This window comes from Falco biarmicus, chromosome 6 (genome assembly GCF_023638135.1).
Source record: "Falco biarmicus isolate bFalBia1 chromosome 6, bFalBia1.pri, whole genome shotgun sequence".
Classification (NCBI taxonomy): Eukaryota; Metazoa; Chordata; class Aves; order Falconiformes; family Falconidae; genus Falco; species Falco biarmicus.
In genome coordinates, this window is record NC_079293.1 from 20,963,978 (window position 1) to 20,988,423 (window position 24,446).

Genomic DNA, 24,446 nt, shown 5'->3' on the forward strand with positions numbered 1-24,446 from the left:
TCCCCCTCCTTATCAGGACAAGGGGAGAAAACAAGGATGAAAAAGCTTGTTGATCAAGACAAGGACAGGGAGAATGCTCACTAATTACCCTCATGGACAAAATAGACTCCACTTGGGTAAGATTAATTTATTACCAATTAAAAATAGAGTAGGATGGTGAGAAATGACAAAAACTTCTAAGGCATGACTCTTCTACATCCTCCCCACCGAGCAGTGCAGAGGAGTGGGGAATGTGGGCTGCACTCGGTTTGTTAACAGCTCCTCTCTACTGTTCCTTCCTCACACTTTTCCATTGCTTCAGTGTGGGGTCCCTCTCTTGGGATACAGTCCTTCATAAACTGCTTGAATATGGATCCTCCCCACTGGCTGCAGTTCATGGCTCCTTTCCTTGTTATTCATGGCCATTAAATGACAAAGTTTGGTGTCACATGCTAACATTCTTACTGCCTTCTAGACTGTAGGTATTTCAGACCTGTCAAAAATAGCCAGATTGTTTATTGTTTTAGTTTAAATTTTCATAATTTTTCTGGCTCAAAAAATGCATTCTAGTTTAATACAAGGTTACTTAAATATTGTATTTAGAGTATTATCACAGTATTTATTGGATAAAATGTAAATTTGTGAGATGAAACAAACAGATATAACATACACTTCTGAAAGCTAACCTATTTGTGAGATAATAATTTAAACAATTTTATTTTAATAGTCTGAGGTATTAGACAAAGTGATAGAAGGATATTTCAACATGAAAATCCTTATGTATTTTGTTTACTTCAACAGGGATAAAATTTCAGCCTTGAATTTTGATTTACTACAGTAATACCAGAAATTATGTAGAAAACAAATTGTTTCTCATTTCAAAAGTATGGTAGGGCCAACAAGCCATGTAGTTGTATATTTTAAAAACACAGTAGGAAGAAAAGCTTGGGGGGAAATGTAGCTTTCAAAGTTAGTTTAAGTTAATCTGGAAACATGGATGCCAAATTTTCATATTCATATTTTTTTCTTATTCATAATTTAAACACAGGGCAAACTTATTTGCATGTTTTATTCAGAATAAAGTTAACCTCAATATTTTAAAATTTCTTCATAGTATATAACATTACCTAAAAACTGTCCAGAGTTATATAAACCCTTGGTATTATGACAATACAATGTCCATGTAATATTACTAAACTTTTATTACAGGAAATCAGCAGTTACTAATTCATTTCCATCATGTACATAAAAAATCCTGTATATATAAATATATATGAGCAGTTTATATGCTTTAAAAATTTAACTAAGAGGTTTTCTGCGTGGAGCAGGGTCCTTCTTGTGGCATCAAACACTTCAGGACACAAGGGTTACAATTCATTTGGCTGTTCTCAGGTGTTTATGACTGTTTGAGATGCTCGGGTATTCAGTGTCCATGTGAGGATAGCAGGAATGACACCAGAAAATCCATAGTCTTCTGTTAGGCAGAATGCAAAGGCATCTTATATGACAGAAAATATTTGAGTGTGGGCATCTGAATTTAGCCCAAAGAAGGATTCACTATATCCTGACTTACTGCTTGCTTTTCCTCTAAAAGTTCTTTTCCATAAATATGAACTTCCATTAACACAGTAGCGTACTTTCTTTAAGAGGTTTCTAACTTGGCTGTGTGTGGCTCAGACCTTTCAATTTTTTATTCTGAACAGCATTAAACAGTAGTTGAACTCTAAGACTGCATGCATTTCTAGCAAATTAATTCCACTGATATTTTATGTTTTTGGAGGCATTTACTTCTATAAATATTTAGGCATCTCCCTGTACCTCTGTAGGTTTTCCAGTGTTTACTTCAATTGCCTGGTTGCACAATACAGCATGATGCCAGATCAGTCACCCTTCTAAATGAAATAGTTTGTGCCCTTGGAACTATTTTGCCATAATAACAAGAAACTGACAGGCTGAAGTACTCCTCAGAGAAAACAGGTGCTTATGGACCTTTCTGCTACTGTTGGCAGACTGTTAGTACTGAAGGAAACTATATTTAAAATTATTTTCATAGCTACAGAATGTATGAAATACAGGGTATACTCAACAAGTTCAGCCAAAAATAACATTTGAGTTAAAACTACTTAATTTGCTTGTAAGAATATAGATTTCCTATGATGAATTTTTGTTTAATGTCATGAACACATAACCCTGTTATGCTGTTACCGTTATCTCCTGGATATTTCACTGGCCAACACAGCATTATAATGAGGGTATATGAATTCCCTCAATGTATCTAGTACATTGATGTTTGAATTGGGACATACAGAATTCATTAGATTTTGTAAAAATATCTACCTTTTCTGAAATCTGAATGTTTGTCATATTTTGTTCATGTTTTACATGAAGTTCAAGTAAGAATTAAAATGTCAGAAAACTCTTGAGGAATTATGCTATTAAATAAGTAATTTTCAAGGACCTGAAATGAATTGCCTGAAGTACTACATGATAATACCAGAGCTGAGATCTAACTCTCCAGATTCCTGCCTAGGGCTCTGTCTAGAGAATGATTTGTGTTTTTAAAAATGGAAGTGCACCTTTGATATATAACCCTTTATTTCTTGTGCTCTAGTAAGTCACATATGCACTTGAGATTAATTAATAAAATTAATCTATTCTTTAAAGACTAGGAAGTAAGTCACGGTCAAGCAGAGTAAACCAAGTATGTTTTTCCTGCTTGAATTTCTGAGACCAAAAAATGCATGTGCTCATTTAACTAGTAACATTCTCAGCTTTTATTTAAACTGGAGCTCTTATCTAGTGATTAATGTATTCTTAGTTAGTTTATGTATAACTTGTTTTTAACAAATGCTAACTGGGGGCTTTTAATTTTCAAATTTAAAGACCAATATTTTCAGACCCTGTTTTGAACAGTAAAGTATTTCTTTAATTTTTATTGTTTCCATGTCTTTCTGCAAGTGGGTGCTGCTCACCATTTTAGAAAAATTGATAAAAATGTTTTGAAAAAGATATAAGCACAGTTGAATTATTTTTCATGGATGACAAGGTAATCAATACATGCTTTTTTACATTCTTTTCCATGGTTCTGTTAAAAAAAATAGTGTTTCTTTAAAACTTATACTTCTTTCCCATGCTGCGTTCATATCTATATTTGTTTCTTAATGATATTCTGACAGTTGGAGCAGCAGCAGGAGCAAAAACGAAAACCATATACTTGACATTTTTCTTTGGCAAAAAATGAGAAATAGAAGAACTTGATACTATGTCACCGAATTGTCTTTAAAATTGTTCAAAAGTTATGAATTGCAACCTTTTAGTGTGAACGTATAAATGAGTTTTTGTCTTTTACAATTCTGCTTTTATTGTTTTAATTTTCACTTTCAGAATTAATTCAAGATGATTGATATATCATTGTTACATCTCATGTAAATTCGTGAGACATTAATTGGGCTTTGATATTTGACTTAAAAAATAACTTTTAATGTTTTACACTACTCTGTGTATTTAGAAATGGCAACATATTTATATATATATGAAACAAACCAAAAAGAGAAGAAGGAATATGTCTTAAAGGTTAAGATGGTAAACTGAAACATGAAATGATATCTAAACACAATTGCTGAAGTCTAAAATCTAACTTTGCAACAAGCTTCTCATCTGACAGATTGTGGCAGCTCTTTTAACTCTAAAATCATATTATGTTTGGGGTTTTTTTGTGTCCCCCCCCGAACAAGAAACAAAACTGTGTTTAATAATGTGCTTATTGTCCTACTATGGATGTATTTAAATTACTCAAATAGGTGGTTAGTTAAAAGTATAATTTACATAGATAATAGTTAACAGTAAAAATGGCACTTCATAGTAACAAGAATTTTATTATTCCAATTTCTGCAGTTCATTCTGTTATTTTTCTAATTGTAGCTTCCAGCCACTCTGTGTCTGTGCTTACTATGTATGTACATTATCAGAAAGTTTTTCCTTACAAGACTATTCTAAGTTCAATGTTAGATCCATTCCTAAACTTTACTACATAAACAAAGTGAACTGATTCTCTTAAGATTATTGCTATTGTGGTTTTTTTTCAAAATATCAAATTATTCGGCCTTAATTAACTTACTGAAGAATGATGATATTGGATATGGAAAGCACATTCAACACAGAGAAGGAAAAAAAGCTATGTTATCAGGCAATCCAAAGAATGAAAATTGATGGGAGAAAAGACAATCTGTTTACTTATGTTAGAAACATTTGGAGTATGGGCCAGGCAGCTGGTGAGACTAATTATGAAAGAAGCCGTTAGACAAAAAAATTAGTATTAGTATTAGTATTCTGTTACTTTTTTCTTTTTTTTTTTTTTTAAACAGTATCAGCACCTTTTATTTTAATATTATTACTATTTTAAAATGTATTATTACTGTCATTTGCTTTTTGTCTTTATTTATTTTCTACTAGGTGTGGTTATTAGGTTCATTTTCAGGTCACTAGTGAGGGCTAAAAGGAAAGTAAGTTCCTGTGAATAAGAAATATAAATCTTAAGGCCAATACGAGAAATAAGCAAATTTGGGTTTTTAACCACATTTTAAAAATGTACAATTGTTGCATAAAGGTAGGACTAAATGCCCTCAACATTTCATCAAATTAAGAAACAAAATAATCCATATTTCTTCAGTAAATTTGCTTTCACTCAACAAAAACTGCAGGACAGGTAGTTCTTCATGGCCTAACCTTTATATTGTATGTTTGGAAACAGCTTATTTCAACCTGGGAGTTATGGGTTATTCACTTTGTAACTTAATTGCAGCTATACTTATGACAAATTTTGAGTAATACTACTGTGATTGATGGGTTACTTTTTAAGGACTCTGAGGCAAAATAAGTAACTTTTTTTCATAAAGGAACATAAAAAAAAATGTTTTGTTGTATTTCACTTTACAAAATTCAATCTCCAGAGTATCAACAACTCTTATCATTTCACTGGTAGAAGAGGAAAATTGGTCACTGGGTATTCTATATTAAAAACATTTTCTGTTTTCTAAATGAGTGACAGTTTTAGAAACACATTTTTTACATCTGAAATGAAATGTTTTCACTGGATCTCAAGAAAATTCCTTGATAGGATGAAAATGTGCATAGACATGATGTTTATTACCTTTAATGGGTTAAAATAATGCTGAATCATCTTTACTATCTGGAAAACATCAGATGACCTACAACTGGAACACAATTTATATCTCTCTTTGGAAGCTGTTGCTACCTAAGTTTGCATTATCTGGACATAAAATTTGCCCAATACTATTGTTATGGATGGAGTAATGCACTTCACTCGCAAGAGAAAAGCAACAGTATATTTTATTGATATAAAACAGTGAGTTAACAAAGTTTGGTGGTAAATGTGACAGCAGTTTAACAAGATTCATTGAAAGGGTACACTTGATTACTGCATAAAGGACGGGATCAGACAAAACTGGCAGGGAAATCCTCCCATTGAGTCATGAGGTTCAGAAAGAACCCCACTGTGTTCTAAATTACTAAGAGAGACATTTAGGTGTAACTGGATCAAGGTATGGTCAACAGTTTATTGCTAAGGAATTATATGTGCACAATCAATCCTTTATATCACTTAGCTAATATTTCAGAGTTTCAGGGCTCTTACTCCCAATTCACTTACTATCTCTCAACCTCAAAGAGTAATCTTGAGAGGTGTCCTTACTCAAGAAGAGATCCTGTTGTGCAGGCTGCTGCTGTGCAAGAGAACTCAATGGCCCCTGGGATGTCTGCTATTTATGGAGTAAGAGGACTGACCCATAGTCATATTAGCATACTGCCTACAGATGTTAGTCTCTTCCTAACTTGATTTGGCTTTAGTCAGACCTTGCTCACACTGTGGTTAGGTGGGCACATTGGTCAGAATAGCCCTTGGGTATTGTGTTGTTATCTGGCTCTCCCAAATTCACTTTGAGCTGGATGCAGCCATCATGACCAGACACATACATTAGCACCACAGCTGGTGGTCATCACCTGATCAAGGTTACGGGAAATAAAGGTCAGGTTGGAACAGGGGGACCACACCATCCCAATTATATATACCCGTGTTTATGTATGGACACAGGCATCTGTGCCTTCAGGTACAACTGCTGTTTTTAATTTTTTTCTTATCCATATAAGCTTAGGCCAGTCTGACCATTGATGGAAATTTAGGCAGAACTGTAAAAATAAGCAAGATTGTTATACATAATAATAAATATACTTTCTTTCAATCTGATAATCTTTTTTAAAGGTCATAATTTTCACTCTTTCTCTTCTTTCGTATATTGATTACCAATACTTCAGTACAGGTGTGAAGTTATAATCACTAGTCTACTGCTAAATTATTTATAATTTTGGATCCATCTTCTCTTTTAAGGTTCTTGACTCTTGTAGATGATTCTTCAAAAAGTTTTTTTAAAGAAACTTAACATAGTCTGTCTACTTAAGATAACCCCACCACCTTTTCCTCAATTATGCATGTAAATAATTAATGTAAACATAATTCTCTTCTTGTATTGCATACAAGCCCAAAAGTGAATAAACTTCTTGTAAAAATAAAGGAAAAAAAAATGCCAACAGAAACAAGTTTGGTTGTACTTGACACCTTTCAATTTTGTATCATTTCAAGGAAAATAGTGTTACGTAATGAACAGAGAAATTAATTAGTAATCTGGATACTATTGTTTCTCATGCTATTGGATTGCCTTTCATCACTTATTTTTAGGCTCTCTATTTCAGTCTAAAATTGTAGTAATAAGGACTGGTGTCCTTTGTAAAGTATATTGATATCTTTGAGTAAAATTATTTATGAACTCAACTGTTACCATTCATTCAAAAACAAACAAGCAAAAAAAATATTTAAAAATCCTCTATAACATTCCAGAGTCAGTAATTAAAAGAAAGGGGGGGGGGGGCGTGACGGGATGGACAAAACCCACAAAAAAACCCAAACAACCAACCTACTTTTTTTTTTTTTTTTTTAATGTATTTATTTTCTTCTAATGTGAGTAAAGGTAAACAGGCCTATAGAGGGGACTATAGGCAATGGGCAACACGGTGCAGGAGCAGTCTTGGCAATGTGTAAGGCACTGTGGTCAGTTAACCCCAGTAGGCAATTAGGCAGCTCAGCCTCACCCAGCCACCTGCTCACTCCCCTCCAGTACGATGGGGGAAAACTTGTGGGTTGAGATAAAGGCAGTTTATTAAGTAATGCAGAAGCTGCATGCACAAGCAAAGCAAAACAAGGAATTCATTTGCTGCTTCACATCAGCAGGCAGGTGTTTAGCCATCTCTATGAAATCAGGGTTCCATCACATATAACAGATACTGGGGAAGACAAACACCATAACTCCAAACATCCCTCCTTCCTTCTTATTCCCCCAGCTATTTTAGCTGAGCATGACATCATATGGTATAAGATATCCCTTTAGTCACTTGGGGACAACTGTCCCAGCTGTGTACCCTCCCAGCTTCTTGTGCACCTCTCAGCGGACTCACTGGTGGGGCAATGTCAGAAACAAAGAAGATCCTGATGTTGAACAGCAAGCACTGTTCAGCAACAGGTAAAACACCTCTGTGTTATCAACACTGTTTCCATCACAAATCCAAAACATAGCCCCATATAAGATGCTACAAAGAATATTAGCCAAACCAGTGCAGGCAGTCACCAGTTTCACACGATTTAATGCAGGGGTCCTCAAACTTTTTAACCAGGGGGCCAGCGCGTGGATGAAGCAGCAGGCAGTCATCTGCGGCTGCTTGGTTTCCCCCCCAACCCCCGGCGGGGGGGGTCTGTAAATACCGGGGGCCGGATTGAGGACCCTGGGGGGCCGTATCCAGCCCGTGGGCCGTAGTTTGAGGACCCCTGATTTAGTGGATCACATCAACAACAGTGCTGGTTATAGGGGCTTGGATTTAGGTTCTAATGAAAATACTACATTGTTTTATGCAGTTATATTAGGTCCTTAGGCTTCTACTTTAGTTACTGGCATATGGGGAAGTAAATATAGCAAATATTTAGGGGCAAGCAACCAGCATAGCCCTACGGGGTCCATTAACTTTGTGCACCACATCTCTCCTGTGAACACCTAAAATGTTGGAAAGTTCCTAATATATTATTTAATGAAGTTGTGGTTTTATTAAACATTTGCACTGATGTTTGTTGTTTCAGAATTTCTTTATTGTTTTCATTGTTGACTTGAGTGACCTGAAACCCAGGTACATATTTACATTCTTGAAAAAAGAGATGCCTAACAGCTATATTTATAATAAATTCTTGTTCCCGTTATTTACAGATGTTCTGTGTTTATATGATCCTGAGAAGAGAGAGGGAAGTGCTGTTACTTTCTTAAAGAATCTTTGCAGAAAATGTTTTTAGTGTTGTGTTTAAAAAACTCCCTCACATTTCAGAAAATGTTCCCATACCTATATTTTCTTCATGCTTATTTTTGGCATGGTCTGTAATTCTTTATAGAATTATATATTTCTGTAAGTCATTCCTCTGTATTTATAACTTCTACCTAAAAATAGTGATTTGGACATTTTTGTGGGTTTTTGGCTTGGCAAAAAGGAGACGTCTGTAGTTCAAATTTAATCATCCATAGAATTTGTACATAAGAGATACCTAGTTTTATTGCTATATGTAGTCAATGATCTATGTTTCCTCTTTCACAGGAATTTGGAAATAGTCACAGTGACTCTTAAGACTTGAAGACATCACTGTAGGAGGGGTGGGCTAGGGAGCAGCACATTTTTTACAATTTTAAGGAATACTGGATCCTTGTATGTATTCTGTAATGCTAGTACCATCTTATGATGTTGCTTCTGTATTATGTTATTCTTCAAGTGAAGGAGGTGCTCCGAAACCTGTTTTAAAGCTCTGGTTTAAATATCTGGCTTGTTTCATTATGAAATTTCAAAAAGATTTAAGAAACTGGAAGACTGTAGCAATATTTTCATGCTTGTGCCTGTAGCAATGACTTCTTTTGGTTACAAATCCCTTTGAGCATGAGGTGTCTGTAAAAGATATGATAGAGTCAAAAAAATTCGGATGTTTCAAATTTCAAATTTTACATTAAATCAGGAAGAAGATGCATAGTAGGAAAATACTATCACATTTGAAGCTAATAGGTCAATGAAATGGAGTAACTTATAACAGTTGCAAACATCTTTCATCAAAAGCCTTTTTAAAGAACACATTTTCTTGAGGTTTTTAAAACCTCAGATTGAGGATCCTCAATTCCATTTCCCTGTTCTTCATATATTTTTCTGTAGTTTTACTGAGACAACAAATAGTGTCACTTCATTTTCCCATATTTAAGAGATGCTCCATCAAGGAGACTCCTGTGGGTTTTTGTTGGGGGTTTTTTTGGTGGTGGTGGTGGTTTGGTTGTTTGTTTTTTTTTTTTTTTTAATAAAACACATCATCACTAGCACATATGTGCTTTTTTGATCTGCTTGTAAGTATGACACATCTTATGGATATTTCTCTTTTCTGCTTGCATCTTAAGACAAAATTTACTGTTCTCACTTTTTACTTTATACTTACTGTATTGAACGCATAGATTTCTAACTTATTTAAGAGATAATAAAATAGGTCTTACTAGTAGTGAAAAGAACATGTACATGTAGGCATTTTGGAAATGTCATATTGCCATGTTCCCTACTGCTTCTTCCAGGAAGAATGTCCATACAGAAATTCTGTTAGTACAACTCTGGTGCTGTCTTTCCCAATTACTTACTATAGCACTTATGCCAGCAGAAATATAAAGTGTGACAGTGTCTATGAAAAAAGAAAATGCTTCTAGGAAAAAAAATTATATTATTACAGGAAATTCACTTGCAGTGCTTGTATAGAGGTACCTCCTTAGGTGTCTCATATTTTTAAGCTTTTTGGGGATTTAGTCTATTTAACTAATCCTAAGTAATAATTCTGAATTGCTTACAAGGGAATTTTGTCTCTTGTATTTCAGAAAGAAGACAGGATCATTCTTCTTTAAGAACTATAATTGGTCACTCAGAAACAAATATAATGGGTTTGGAAGTAATTTTTGCATTTCCAATTTTTTTTTAAGAAAATTAATTCTTTCCTTTATTTTAATCAGTTCAGAGTAAGCGTATTTAATGATGATGATTAGATTAGTATTACTATTGTTTGGGGTTTTTTAAATGCAAAACAACGTTGAATCTAGAGAAGCATCTCAGCTGCTTTTTTTACCTCAGTATATAAATCAATATTATTTAACGACATACAGGTATATTTTTCTTGCTGATATTAGCTCAATCCTTTTAAGTTTTTCCCATGCTGCGTTCATATCTATATCTATATGAAAGTGTCTTATATTCTTTCTCAGAAATAAACTGATAAGCATCCACATAACAAGTTTTAAATGCTTCTGATGATTCAGTGCTTTATCTACAGAGGAACTAATTTTGTCTTAAGAAAAAAAGTATCTAAATAAATTTTATCTATGTAAGCATTAGTCTCCCATAGCCATCCAAACTCCCCATGTAGTCAGTGGAAAGGGTAACTAAACGGCAGTTTGGTTCGCCTTAGGCCAGATAATGTGATTTGTGTTCTGGGTGCCATTTTCTGTTCACTGACTGTAGGAGGAGCTATCATTAGACTGGGTGCTTAATGTTTACATGGTAAAGTGTAGGTTTCATGAATCAGACTAAAGGAATTTAGGTTAGACCTCTACCTCTTAAGTCTCAACCATTTGAATGCCTTTCCAGCACATTCTATGTGTTAGCATAGAACAATAGCATGGAAGTGAAGATAACAAGACTTTGTTTAATAGTGTCTAATGTTTCTTCACACACAATGTATTTTCCATAAAGAAATTTTTCTTGCAACAGTTCCTATATACTTAAGCAGGTCTTTAAATCCTTCATTTATTTTTTATATCTAATTACTTATTTGTAACTTATTCTATTATTGAAGTGATGAACATTTGCTTTTGTTTTTAAATTGTAATGTAAAAGATTTTGTGAGTCTAACCAAATTGAGCATATTTAAATAATACATTACCATATTTTCTCATGGATTATTCTGTCAGGTTTCCTTCCCCCAATAAAATAAAAATTGCATTAAAAGTAAAAGTCTTATATATGTAGTTATTTTTATTGCCAGAAAAAAAATGCTTTTATGCTTCTGCATATGTTTCTTGCTTTTCTTTGGCTTTATTAGTCTTGATTTAGTAATGACATTTTGCATGTTAACCACTGTTACAATCTATGAATACTAGAAGGTAAATAAGGATCGTATGGAAATGTATGCTATTTTATCTACAGCATATTCCTGAAATTCTTGTGATTATGGAAACATAATGTAGATAATGCAGTACACGTTATCTCAAAATCTGGCAGGTCTGCAAGATATGCTGTAAAGGACCCATATTAGATCTCAAAACAATACCTCTGACATATTGTCAAAATAAATATACAGGTATTTGTGTTAATAATGTTTTTCATAGCTATGGATATGCTAGGACCATTTAGCTTTAGTGCTTTTTTTTTTGCTTTTTTTTTTTTCCCAAAAAAACCCGAAACCTCTTTCTCTTTTACCTTTAATGATACTCCTGTAAAACATTAACTTCACTTAAAAAACATACAAGGGCTTTTAGTCCTGGAGTCAATTTTAGCATGCATTTAAAAATATAAACATACAAATAGCAGAGATGGCAAAGCAAATTATGAAAAGCAAGATGAATTTGTAACAAGAGGCAATATATTATCTTTAGATCAATGAGTGTTTTATTGAAAACAGACTTTTCTTTGGGTTAGAAACTAAAGCAATAGAGTTCAATGTAAGCCTCATCTACTCTGGTAGTGTAAGTTCCTCTCTGGAGTTTATATGACTAGACTATTTCCATTCCAACACTAAGAGAATAGATTTGCTGGCTTTCTGTTTCAATATTGAGAAATTTTAAACAATTAGCTTAGCTTGGACGCTGCCTTTTTACATAGCTAAAATTTGGGTGAGATTAATTGTGCCTTGATAATCACATAGAAACAAACTTAAGTGGATGGAAACCATTGTTTTGTCATGTGTTGCTGCCAAAACAGCAGCATAATATGGCTGATGCAGAAATCCCAGATGACCCAAACAGTGTTTTTAGCAACAAAACAGAAGAAAAGTTAACTGCATTTTCATGCAGTGGCTGAAGTTGTGTAAAAGTCTGCCCAGGGGTATCTGCAAAATTTAGTATACAGATAAAATGTAAAATTTTCTGAAAAAAATGACTGTGACTGTCTTCACTTTTATATCAAGTTGTCTGCAGAAACTTTGGTATCAAAATACGGAAAAGTACTATATACATATGTATGTATACATATAACTTGCAACTACTTCTCACCAAAACAGAATTCTAAAAAATACTTTTCTTAGAAGTGTTCTTCTGTACAAGACTAAATCCATTTTCATACTTTATTTTATCTCATAAAATTACGATTTCTGTAAATTAGAAATACTTCTTCAAACAATTCTGAGGAGTATATTTTTAGTTTTCTGGGCAATTCATGATTAGACATTAAGTGAAATAGTTTAGTGTTAGTAATTTACACAAAGAAATCTCTGCTTTTGTATTTCTGTGCACCAGCCTCCTCCACCTTCTTATGGATTGATAGTTCATATCTGCCATCTTGTTATCATATAATTCCACAGATGAGAAGGTTTTAATGTCATATACTTCCAGTCTTACATTAATATTTATGTGATTATTAAGGTTTAAAAAAGGCTTTTACCGCTCTTTGTATTAACTTTTCAATAATGAGAACAGTTATCATCAGTTAGAGGTGACTGGCATCTTTAGTATATGATACCTCTAAAACACTATGGCAAAGACTTTCCTCTTGGGATTAGAAAACAGTGAAGTTTCTCCGCTTCTGTTTTTCTTATATATCTTTCTGTAATGAAGTAAGACTAACTGAAATCATGAGTAAGTGCTTCGTGACTTCATATATGGTAGCCAAATAACTTGTTTTAAGACTACAACAGATCAGATAACCTGTAGGCATGTTTTGAAATAACTTATTTAATTTTAATAGGTTATAAAGCTTGCTTTTGAAGAGTTTGAACTGGAAAGAGGCTATGATACTCTTACTGTGGGAGATGCTGGGAAAGTTGGTGATACCAGGACAGTGTTGTATGTGTAAGTACAGAACCTCAAAAATTTTCCTTAGAAATTTGTTGTCATATGTTGTTTCTTCTGAATCGTGAGATATCTATTTAACTTTGTAATTTTAATGTCTGGTTTTTGTTTATACAATGTAAACTTAAAATTCAACCGCTGTCAAAGTTGTTCATCACAAAATTCACTTCAGACCTTTAGTAGCATCTTTATAGGCTTTAATATCAAAAACTAAAAACTGCAGAGAACTGAGATTAGATTTTTTAAAACGCAAAAAAGCTTCTTTAAAAAAATGAGTACTATCTGTATAATTCTAATTGTAGTAACAAGCAATTTAATGAATAAAAAAAGGCTTCAATTTCAGCAAGCAGAAAATACAACTTGTGCAAAAAAAATAACCCACAGATTAATTTCACAATTTTTATACTTAGAATTGGATTTGTAAACAAAATTTTCATTAAAGCATATAGGCCACTGTTCAGTAAAGTGAAACATGCCTCATAGATTAATATGATTTGGTATGATATGATATGATATGATATGATATGATATGATATGATATGATGTGTTGTGATATGATTAATATAATAAAATGTAATGTAATAATATAATGTGATATTATATGATATGATGTAATGTAGTTAATATAATATGTAGAAATTGTAGGAACTTACATAGGTTTGAATGAAAATTACAAAATAGATATCTAATCTTAAAATACAGATCCTTAATAGGGTTGAGGCTATTAGAAAGAATAGAATCCTGTACGGAGTGATTATTCTCATCTACCTTAACCATCTCCATTTGGTTGCATATGCTCATTTTCCTTTCTTTGTAATGGGAGATTGTGGTCACAAGATATTTTAGTTGTAGCTTTTAGAGGGTTAAGTTAGCGTATCACTCCTGAGTACTAAACACAAAAGAAAAGTACAGGGTTAATAACTTAGCAATGTCTAAACAAGATAAACTAGCAGTGTTTATTTCATAATAACATCAGTTGACATTGCACAGGAACCTTCTGGATAAAGATAGTATTGAACAGATTTGTTAAAAACGAATCATCATCATTTAATAATTTGAAGGTTTTTTTAATCCATGTAAATTATTGGAATGTTTATTTTACATAATTATAACAAATGAGTGCACTTAACACTCACAGAATTTATTTTAAATTAGAATATTTTTGGAGGGACAAGTCTGATGACAATAACTTCATTATATGTATTTTTATGAATTTATATTTATTAATAGCTATTTTCTAAACTCTGATATTAAAGTACATCAAACACCATAGATATAAAGCACATAGAACTACTGAGTAAATTGAATTCCATGTTCTGAGTACCTGAAAAAAAGAGTAAGAAAAAAACCCCTGTTTTAAGAGCTTAAACTTTAACAAGAAGAGGCTTGAACCAGGAGTTGGAATTTTAACACCCATGTTTATTTTTTATTGTATTTTGCAGACCAAATAAATAACATAACAATCTTTCTGGGGATGTTAATTTAACTGCTTGTGATTGACAAAAGAGTTTGCAGTGTTTCCTTTTTCTGGTGAAGTACATTTTGGTTTACAGATATCCCAAAACTCCTTCCAGTTTGTTAATTCTATTGGTTATACTGTCAGTACTTCACATATCAAAGTTTGCCTTTTTAAAATTACTGATCAAGTATTTGTCAAATTTCTGGGGTTTTTACCTTCCCATTTGAAGGGATTTAGCCTGTAACTACATACCCCACATTTCTTTTCCATGGCTACCTTAAAAAAAATCTAAAATAGTCTTAGGTCCTATTAATAGCTATTTTGGTATCTTAAGAAGGCAGGCCCCCATAATCACATCACTTCCTATATCTATTTATCACTTTAGTAACTTTTTGAAGATCTCTGTAGCAGACATCAGCTTCAGAATCTATCATTGGCATTATCTGGCACTAGTACACTGTTCTCGCTAGAGACATGCAGTAATTAATAGCTCTTCCTTCAGTATGATTTTTGACTAAAATAGCTACTGTTTTATCCTTATTACTCTACAGCCTGTCATTCAGGATTACAGTACAGTGTTGGCCCTTCCATCTTTACTGCAAATGGTATCTTTGACGAAAACGAGGTCAATGTAATTAAATTTATCTGCCTTTTGGGTTGCATGCTTTGCACACTAGCATTACTCTGAAAACCATTTGAGAAAGTAAATGATTGAAAACTTAAATAGAGTAGAAATATAGGAAAGCCCAAGTATGAAACTACAGTGTCACAATAATTAGTAATGAATCTGTGTTTCTATTATGATACTGTTTTCCAGTTATTAAAAACTGAATTGTGTCATGCATTATGAAATACATTATATTTGAACTGCATCACAGATGCGCCGCGTTTTGCTTGCTTTTGAAAAAGTTTTTCTGTGGATGCAAAGTCTCGCTTCTCATAAAAGAGTAGGTCCACCTGTAGATTAATTACCATGAGAAAATTCATAACTAAATGTCAAAGTGATTTCCTTACCAAAATTTTCTATTAGTTGGTTTTAATAACTTCTATTATATTTAATGAAGTTTGAGCAGCACCTTGCAGCTTTTTATTCTCTTCAGGGGAATGAAGAAGCTTATAGGAAAGACTTTTCTGGCTAGATTTAATTTATAATTTCTCAGGATCTCTTAAAAAATAATATAGCTTTTCTTATGCTGAGCAAGTTTCTCTTGGCAGCTTAAGTGCCAGCATTTCTGCAGAAATTCTACAAAATACCACTGTAAAAACTCGTGCATTTGATTCTAAAACTCCATAGCTTTTACAATAGAGTTTAAACTAAACATACAAAAGTAAATACATTTCTAAATCCAAACCAATTTTCTATGTGATTTGAACCTTTCCCCTGCATATATAAATGTCATGTCTGAACACACAAAACTCAGCCCCTTGAAAAGTTTTCTAGCTTTCAGGTGCTAGAGCACTCAGGGTAGTAGCTACTTGTTGGAGCTTTATTGTAAATTTAGTACTCAAACTTTGTAATGATCTCAGTTATGCCAGGATGTTTATAAGCCATCCATCCAATGAACATGGGAAACTGGCTAATGGCAAGTCAGTAAGTAGGGGACCATTAAATACTTGATGGGAAGAAGATTGATGGAGTTGATAAGAATCACAATATATAAATGATCAGTCCTTGCACAAGCTTTCTATAGTGTCCAAACTCACCAGCAGCAATTATCTGTGTAACCTCAAAGCTGTAGCACTACAGCTAGAAGGGACTAGGAAGGGATACTGATGTTTAAAATTGAGGAAAAAAATGAAAGTATAGACTATCCAGCTCAAATTTATTTTTTTTTAGAAACTGGAAAAAATTAATTAGAAAAAATCTTCTAAGTTCATGTAAAATAGCACTGAGATGGTAAAAAAACCAATATACTTTGATGAAGAGCAAATTATTTCAAATCAATTTAATGCATTTCTATGACAGTGTAGTTGGCATTTTGAGTAAGGATAGGTTGGGTTTTAGTTTATTAAACCAGTCTATTTTTAGTATTTATAGCATTTTTTTTTAAATTGTATCATAAACAGCTTATTAAAGGGAGAATATACCCATCAATTTTAAGATTTTTAAGAATTGCTTCATCTGTAAGCCTTACTTTATGAAAAATTAGCAATATTATTTGATGGGATATGTATATTGTGATGGTTAGCTCTCAAAATACAGCAATACAACTTGCTGAAAATTAAATATGTTTAGTCTATACAGTTTTGACTGGAGTTATTTCTCATATTTAACAGGGTTTGGTTAGAAGCTAGTGACTACCCTTACAAAATAATTCACTAGCAATAATTATGTGTGATATGAAGATTATAAGTCAGAACATTTGTGACAATGCCCTATTTTGTGTTTTTAAGTTCTAGTAAATTAAATTGTTTGCTTTACAAAGTCTGCTTTGCTTTCAAATGCCATGATTTATATTAGTCTTGCAGCAATTATATTAAAACAATTGCCTTTTTTGAAATGATTCCCTTAAAACATTAATCATTAAACTTTTGTTGTATAGAAAACTTTTAAACTATTTTTTCCCCTGATACAAAGAAATTGTAAATTAGTGGTTTAAACCCAGCTACTTATATCAGCTATTTTAGTATACAGACAACCATCCCCGACAGGCAAATGCTTTTTTAGTAAACCCTTATCATTTTCTTCTGTTTACACACAATTTGGAAACTTACTGGTGGCTTGGAAACAACCTAACCTTCCATAACCAGTAAAAAAACCAGGCTGCCTTTTTATATATCTCAAATATTATTGAATCTGACTTCCTAGTAACTTATTTTACTTACCATTACTTAAAAAAATTCTTCCGAGTTTTTTAGAAGTTGTAAAAATTAGGAGAGAAAGTAGGTTTGGGGGTTTTGTTTGTGTGTTTGTTTTTTAATTCAGTGTTTGAGTCTTTCCAACATGATTATCTAGTTGTATTCATGACATTAGTAGTATTCAAAGAAAAATGCAAAGCCAAGTATTTTTACTGACACTGTTTATCACAGCTTTAACATTCAAACCTTCAGAGCTTTAGTTTGTGATGTGGTTGCAATTAAGAACACAAATAGCATCGTGACTTGTCAACTTTGAAGGACAGAACAATACTGTAAAACTGTCTCTCTAAAAGGATAAAACCTAGACAAGCAATGAAAAGGGTTTTATCTCAAAGAAAGAATGTATGTTGACATATTGAAAACTCAAGAAGTGCTTATGATTGAATTTAAAAAAAAAGTTTTAGTTTGATACAGTAGTTTAATGTCACAAAGGCAGATTTATTGACTTTTGAATGCTGTATTTCATTCAGCTTACTTTATTGTAAGCCCCAAAACATATTTATTTAAAATTTTCTGCACAGTAAAAAAAACAAGAAAAAGAAAAGAAAATACAGTAAGGACTTAAAACTTTTTCACATTTATGTGGAATATCCCCAGACTTAAAGGATTACTTTCTTTTCAAATTAAACATTATTGAGTAGTTAAAATTTGTAAGATACATATTGTAGCTGAGGTATTTGAATACATATACATAGATGAAAAGTGCACACCAGGATTTTTCTTTGATGAAGTCAGAAGAGGGGAAAAATGCATAATGAAATTTATATTTTATTTGTTGTAATATATTTTAAAAATTTATTTCAGACCTCTGATAATTCCATCTTAAGCCTAAAATCCAAACCTCAGCCTCTTTCATATACTTCAGGCTTCTCATTCTCAACTCATCACAATTGACAGAAGTGGTTTCTTTTCTTGTTTATTTGTGTAAAACAGCAACAAAATATTTTAGGAATTCAACATACATCTGTTTCAATCACATACTTTCTATATTTTTAAATAATAATGTATTATTGGTTTTATGACCATGCTATTTACATATACTTGTAGTTTGGTGCCATGATTGCACCATCAACATTTTGAATTTAAGTATTTATTGAGATCATTTTATGCTGCTTGTGTATCCTAAACTATTTAGAAGCAAACAACATTTTTGGTCCTGGACATTATTCTTAAAAGCCTAGCTCTGGTTTCATTTGGAAAACTAGGATCAGAGAGCAAATTTGTACAAAAAGTTTTTTTCTCTCACAGCTGTCTTTTTTGACCTGTGAGTCTGTTCAGAGTACCAAGAAGCTTGGCTTGAGTGTGACTTCCATTATTTCATCAGTTGCATCAATTCCCTCAACATTTTAAACTTACTTCATATATAGATAACCTAGGATTGTGCATCTCCACGTGAAAAGAATTTAACACCAGACAATCTGTCTGAATGGCTGGTCTGCAAGACTCTCTTCCTGAACTTGCAAACAATCTGATCTTAAACATTGTTACAGATCAGGACAAACTGAAGAGTCAGCAATGACACGGGTTGTCAGACATACCTCCATTCCCTAAACATCTGACCTACCCTATCTGCCATCCTTCTAGTTGAGGGACATTGTTCTTTATACAGGTATATTCTCAGGGAACACCTAATAAAATAATAATAAAAAAACCCAACAACCAGACAAGAAATGAACAAACAAAATCAACAACAACAACAAAACCGAAAATCCCTATTCTGCTATTTTTTTCATTTCTGCTGCTTTGGGTTTCTTATTGCTTTTCTTTGGGTTTGGTTTTCTCCCTTTCTCTCCCATTTCCCTTCCAACAGTCTTGGCTCTCTTCCTATATCCCCTAGACGTGAACCTGAGCAAGCAAAGGCATGTATTTTGCCTGGCTCATATCTGCAATCTATAGATAGGCCATTGACATTTTGAAGGGTAATTACATTAAGCTGGAGGATGACTTTCTTAACTTGGGTCTTTCTGATACCAAGTTGGTGTTTTCCATAAGCCTGTGGGAATTTATATCTTTATTATGGCCTCCTCTGATAAATTAGATTAATATTAATTAGTCGTTTCAAGTTATATTAGGGAGACAACTAAGGGTCAGATGGATGGGTAGTGTGAATATATAGTTATCATTTCACTGGAAAGCAAGATTTTAAAAAAACAAACACATCTGTTGGATTATTTTTATGATGAAAAATCTCTGGCTGTGTGATATAATAACTTCTTACTCTGTTTTGTTGTGGTTTTTTATTTGCTGCTTTTTTCTCTTAATTTTTATTTACATGCTACTCAGACATTTCTATACAGTAACAGTATCCCATACTACTCACAAAGGCTTTGAATTTTATGTTCATCATATCTATCTTCAGAAATTATTAATGTAGGTCTCTTACATTAATGAGATTACAGTGTATAAACAGAGCCATTTCACCATTTGTTACTTGGTTAGGTGGTAGGTTTACGCATCTTAATAGCCACTGAGAAATTCTTGCTGAATCCACAGGTTTCCGGTTGTCTTCCAATAGATCTCCACTGTTGTCAAGAGATACCAGTGAATTTTTCTTCACTGTTAAAACCCTTAAACCTTTCTTTATAGCAAAGTGAAGAATACAGAGAGCATAGCTTAAGAATTACGGCCCGGTATTTTTGGTTAAGTGTTTCAACTGGAAAGGTAGGTCAGAAATTAGTGGTTATTGCTGTAGTTTCAGGTGACCCAAGATGATTCCCAAAATGAATATATACTCTTCATCTTTTATTCTTCATATATCTATTTCTGCAGGTTTCTTCTAAACTACTTCTGTTTGTGTAACTCAGTATCTGGTGAGGCATCTTCCTTTTTATAGGTTATCTATATTATTCATTTAAATCAATGTCACAACTTTATCAACAATTATTTTATTATCAGCAAGAATATATAGATTATTCTGGATATAACCTAGCATCAGTTTGAACCTGAATAGTTCCCAATTAGTTTGGCAAGAAACTCAAATTTTCAGACTGAGCAGCTGCTTTATTTTAATTTTTACAGATCCAACTGAATAACTTGGGTACATACCACCATGTCTTACCAACTTCCTTACTTATCTAAGCTAAGGACTGCGTGTTTGCTTATGCTGAGCTATAATCGGTTTAATTTTTTTCCACCTCTTTGTTTTTCACCTATATTGTCATAATGCTGTCAACTGCTTACTACCAGGTCATAACCAAAAATATTCTAGACCATATGAGATCACATTCAGACAATACAGCAGCAGTTCTAGGTGGACAGGCAGTAGTAATTAGTAAGACACTAGTCCATTCAACTAAGATTATAGTTAAATAATATGTTTTTGAAAGAATCCAAATACTAGTTTCTGTGTTCCTTATAGCTTCTTTCATGAAAAATTCTGCTTCTGGGACATCTTGTCTCAGTTTGGCACAGTATTTGTTTTACTTATCTCACACATGTTTGTTTATCATCGTCAAGGCTGAGAGATGGAAGGCAGGGAACCCCATATGTGACACATTTGAGTGAAACAGAGTCTAAAACAATGAAAGAGACAAAATCATTATGATTTCCTTACATCAACTACAGTTACTGCAGTACCGGTAGCTTCCATCCCCAAAGCTTCTGATATGTGGAGTTCTATATGGAGTTCAAACCAGATGTCCTCTTCTAGTTATGTTTTTTGTTTTAGTGTCTAGTTTAGATAGAGATAATCTGCAGCCAATTTCTGTGCGCCGCTTTTCCCACTACCTTTTGAAAGGCTTTATAGCTATAACCAAGATCTGAACAGTTGTTCCAATACAGTACTGAAAACGGATTACACCGTAGGCATTTTTCAGCATTAAGAAGTAATCTACAAAGATTCTTTTTTCTTAATAATTTTTGACACACATCTTTTTGCATCAAGATTCCAGAATTATAGATGTACAAAGGATATTACTGAGAAGCTCTAAGGTTTTATAGTGGGACTTACCAGCTTGCCTTATATGTGTTGTATTGAAATGTACATATCTATACATAGTTATCTAACATTACTGTATGAGAAGTAGCAGTTTCCCCTTAAATCTGAGAGACCATTGTGGGTTATTTGAGTGGGGTATATGAGGTTCTAGTAAGTTCTCCTAGACACATGCGCTGTAAGGCATATACACCAACTTCCATCACTTTCAAAATAGACGGCAAAAAAAGCAATACTAACCTAAACAGGTGGAAACTATTTAAGTCATACAGCCCCTCACATCTTTTATAACTTAATTACTTAATGAAAGCTTTAGGTAGGAGCAGCTTTATTAAAAATATTTAATCATTATTAACTTGAATGTATTTTTTCTAAGACTTCACATTGTTCTAATCCATATAGAATAGTTAATTTATGAAAAAACAGCTGACCAGAACACTAGGGTAATATATTTTAAATAGGCCTAAATATTATATTATTAGTTTAAAAGGATGTGTTTAGTAGAACTAGTAGTAGTAGTAGTAGTAGTAATTTATACCTCTGCAAATGATTTTGTGATTTATTCTACATACAGGCTCACTGGATCTAGTGTTCCTGATCTTATTGTGAGCATGAGCAACCAGATGTGGCTTCATTTACAATCTGATGACAGCATTGGCTCACCAGGATTCAAAGCTGTTTATCAAGGTATGAACTATATTAACTGCTTTGAACTCGTGTTGTAACTTCATTCGAAAAAAAATATTTCAAATAAGCTTTTAGTCATTTCACAAATTTAGAGTTTTGATACCATCTCCATTGTTAATTAATGGTTAATGGAAATATGTATTTGCGAATACGCAAAAAGTAACAAAAAATATCTGAAATAAAAATGAAAGTTATTGTTCTAATGCTTTATGCTTGAAGGTTAATACAAACTACAAATTTATATCATTTTTTTAAAAAGGTTAAATGTTACATCCTGCTAACCTGTTTAATTCCTTAGATTGAATATAATTTGAATACTACAGTTAGTTTTCTCAGACTTTATCAGAGTAATTACAAAACTTGTTTTCATGCCTTACCAAGAATCTTCACAGACCTAAGTCAAAATTTGTGTGTAACAAAGATAAAGGAACATATATATTGTGTACACTTTTGGAAATTAAGAAGATGTATAAGACTGTAGACATTTAACCCAAAAGAAGTGATCTAAATTACCCTAGCCTCATTTGCGTTGTTTCTGTCTCAAATAGATGAGAAACTTGGCAACATAAGCATCCTTAATTTTTATTGACTGTGAGCTTCAGTTTGATACTTTCTGAAGTTGATTAATTCTAGTAAAAACTACCTGATAGTTAGTATGTATTGATATTTTCCATTTTAATTGGTTGCATAGACCTGGAGCTAGAAAGAGTGCTTGCTTATTAACATATGGTGTCACTTTTGGTTAATTTCCATGTTAATTAGTTCACCTTAAGGATAAGGCCAAAAACAGTTAATACTATTTTCAGTAGTTTCTTATGGGCATATTTGGTGAAAATTATTTGATATTAATTTTGTCAAAATAACTTCCATTCAAAAGACGCTGCAAAACATTGAGAGACTGTTTAATGTTCAGTAACTGAAAGTAACTTAATCAGAAGAGTAGTTCTCCCTACACTTTTTCCATAAACTGAAGCACCCTGTTTCATTTCACCTGTAGTTACCTTACTGTTTCAACACCAAAAAAGGCAAAACAGTAAGAGTTATGTGGGGGTTAGCTTCAAATTTAGTCACCTATACATTTATTGCACAAAGGACATTAAGACAGGCTTGCCTGCACAGGTTTTTATGTTCTATCTCTGGCTGATGGCATATTGTGAACTCTAATGATGAAAGGAGCCAGAAGGGAAAACACTCCCCAGTTGCCAGCCAGGAAACCCAGTGTTGGTTCTCTATACCAGTATCCTTCTCCAGGTGGACTCTCCATTGAAGCAGGTGGTGGTGGTGATGATGATAGCGATAAGGATTGGATTTTCATCACGATTTTTCCCTAGTACTATATACTTTTCTTTGGGACTACTCAAACTCACCATTGGTTATTCCCAATCACGGTGCTGATTGGAGTATGCTAATTAGGTCAAGTGTTGTATGTTCATACATTGTTAAGTTTCTGTGTGCGCATATTGTTAGATAATATTTATTGAGTATTTAAATTATATTATCTACTTTTATATGCACCTTATTTTAGTCTTTTTTAATGTGAACTGAAAACTACAAAACAAGAGGTGAGGGGAGGGGGAGAAAGAAGGGGTGATTCTCATTACAGTGTCAATTGCTTCCCATGAGAATCCTCCATAGCAACACTACTGGGATTTGCAGGTTCATGGCCATGAGAATAACAATATGAGAACAAGGAAAAAGTACCATCATAGAGGCTCTGGAAACACTATCACAATTCTTAAGTCAGATGGTACGGAGCTGTGAGTAAAAAAAGCAAATGCAGGCCCACAGCATTACCATGGCTAAGACATTAAGGTATCTTAAGACACTGTGCAACACGTGCAGCCTATACAGTACATATCTCAAGCATGTTTGTGTTGCCCGAGGGCAATGACATATTCTTTATTTAAGTTAATCCCACCCCTTCTCGTTCCTTCTTTCACGGTTTTATCTTTTTTACTTGTGTCATTTCTAGGGATTGTGTTTATTAAGACAATGTATTTTCTTTATAGAATCCATTTGTGAGTTATATAAAGTAAAAATAGTGGGTATATAGTGGAAATAGAGTACTGACACAAGTTATGTAACTGACACTTTACATTTTTTCCTCAATCCAAAATTATGAACTTTATCCCATTGTACCTATGTGAAAAAGTTCAAAAGTTTAAATCTATCTGCTGAGTTATTTTTCGCTGTCATTCCTCTTTCTGGTATTCTAAAGGCATCTGTTTTAATTTCTGTATTTGTCTAACTTATCAAAGATACCTTATTTCATTTATGGAGTTTGACCTCTTACTTCCGGGGACATTCTGAAAACACCTAAAGTACACACTACAGTAGTAGTGTCATCTCT

At 33.1% G+C, this 24,446-nt stretch overlaps 1 protein-coding gene across 1 annotated transcript in view; it reads left to right on the forward strand.

Moving 5' to 3' along the window:
* The window catches only part of CSMD1 (CUB and Sushi multiple domains 1), a 1,210,323-nt gene that overhangs the window by 836,796 nt on the left and 349,081 nt on the right, over positions 1-24,446 (forward strand). The window contains exons 11-12 of the mRNA XM_056344568.1: positions 13,054-13,157; positions 21,984-22,096. Of these exons, the coding sequence (XP_056200543.1) occupies positions 13,054-13,157; positions 21,984-22,096 (217 nt within the window). The remainder of the gene's footprint in view (positions 1-13,053; positions 13,158-21,983; positions 22,097-24,446) is intronic.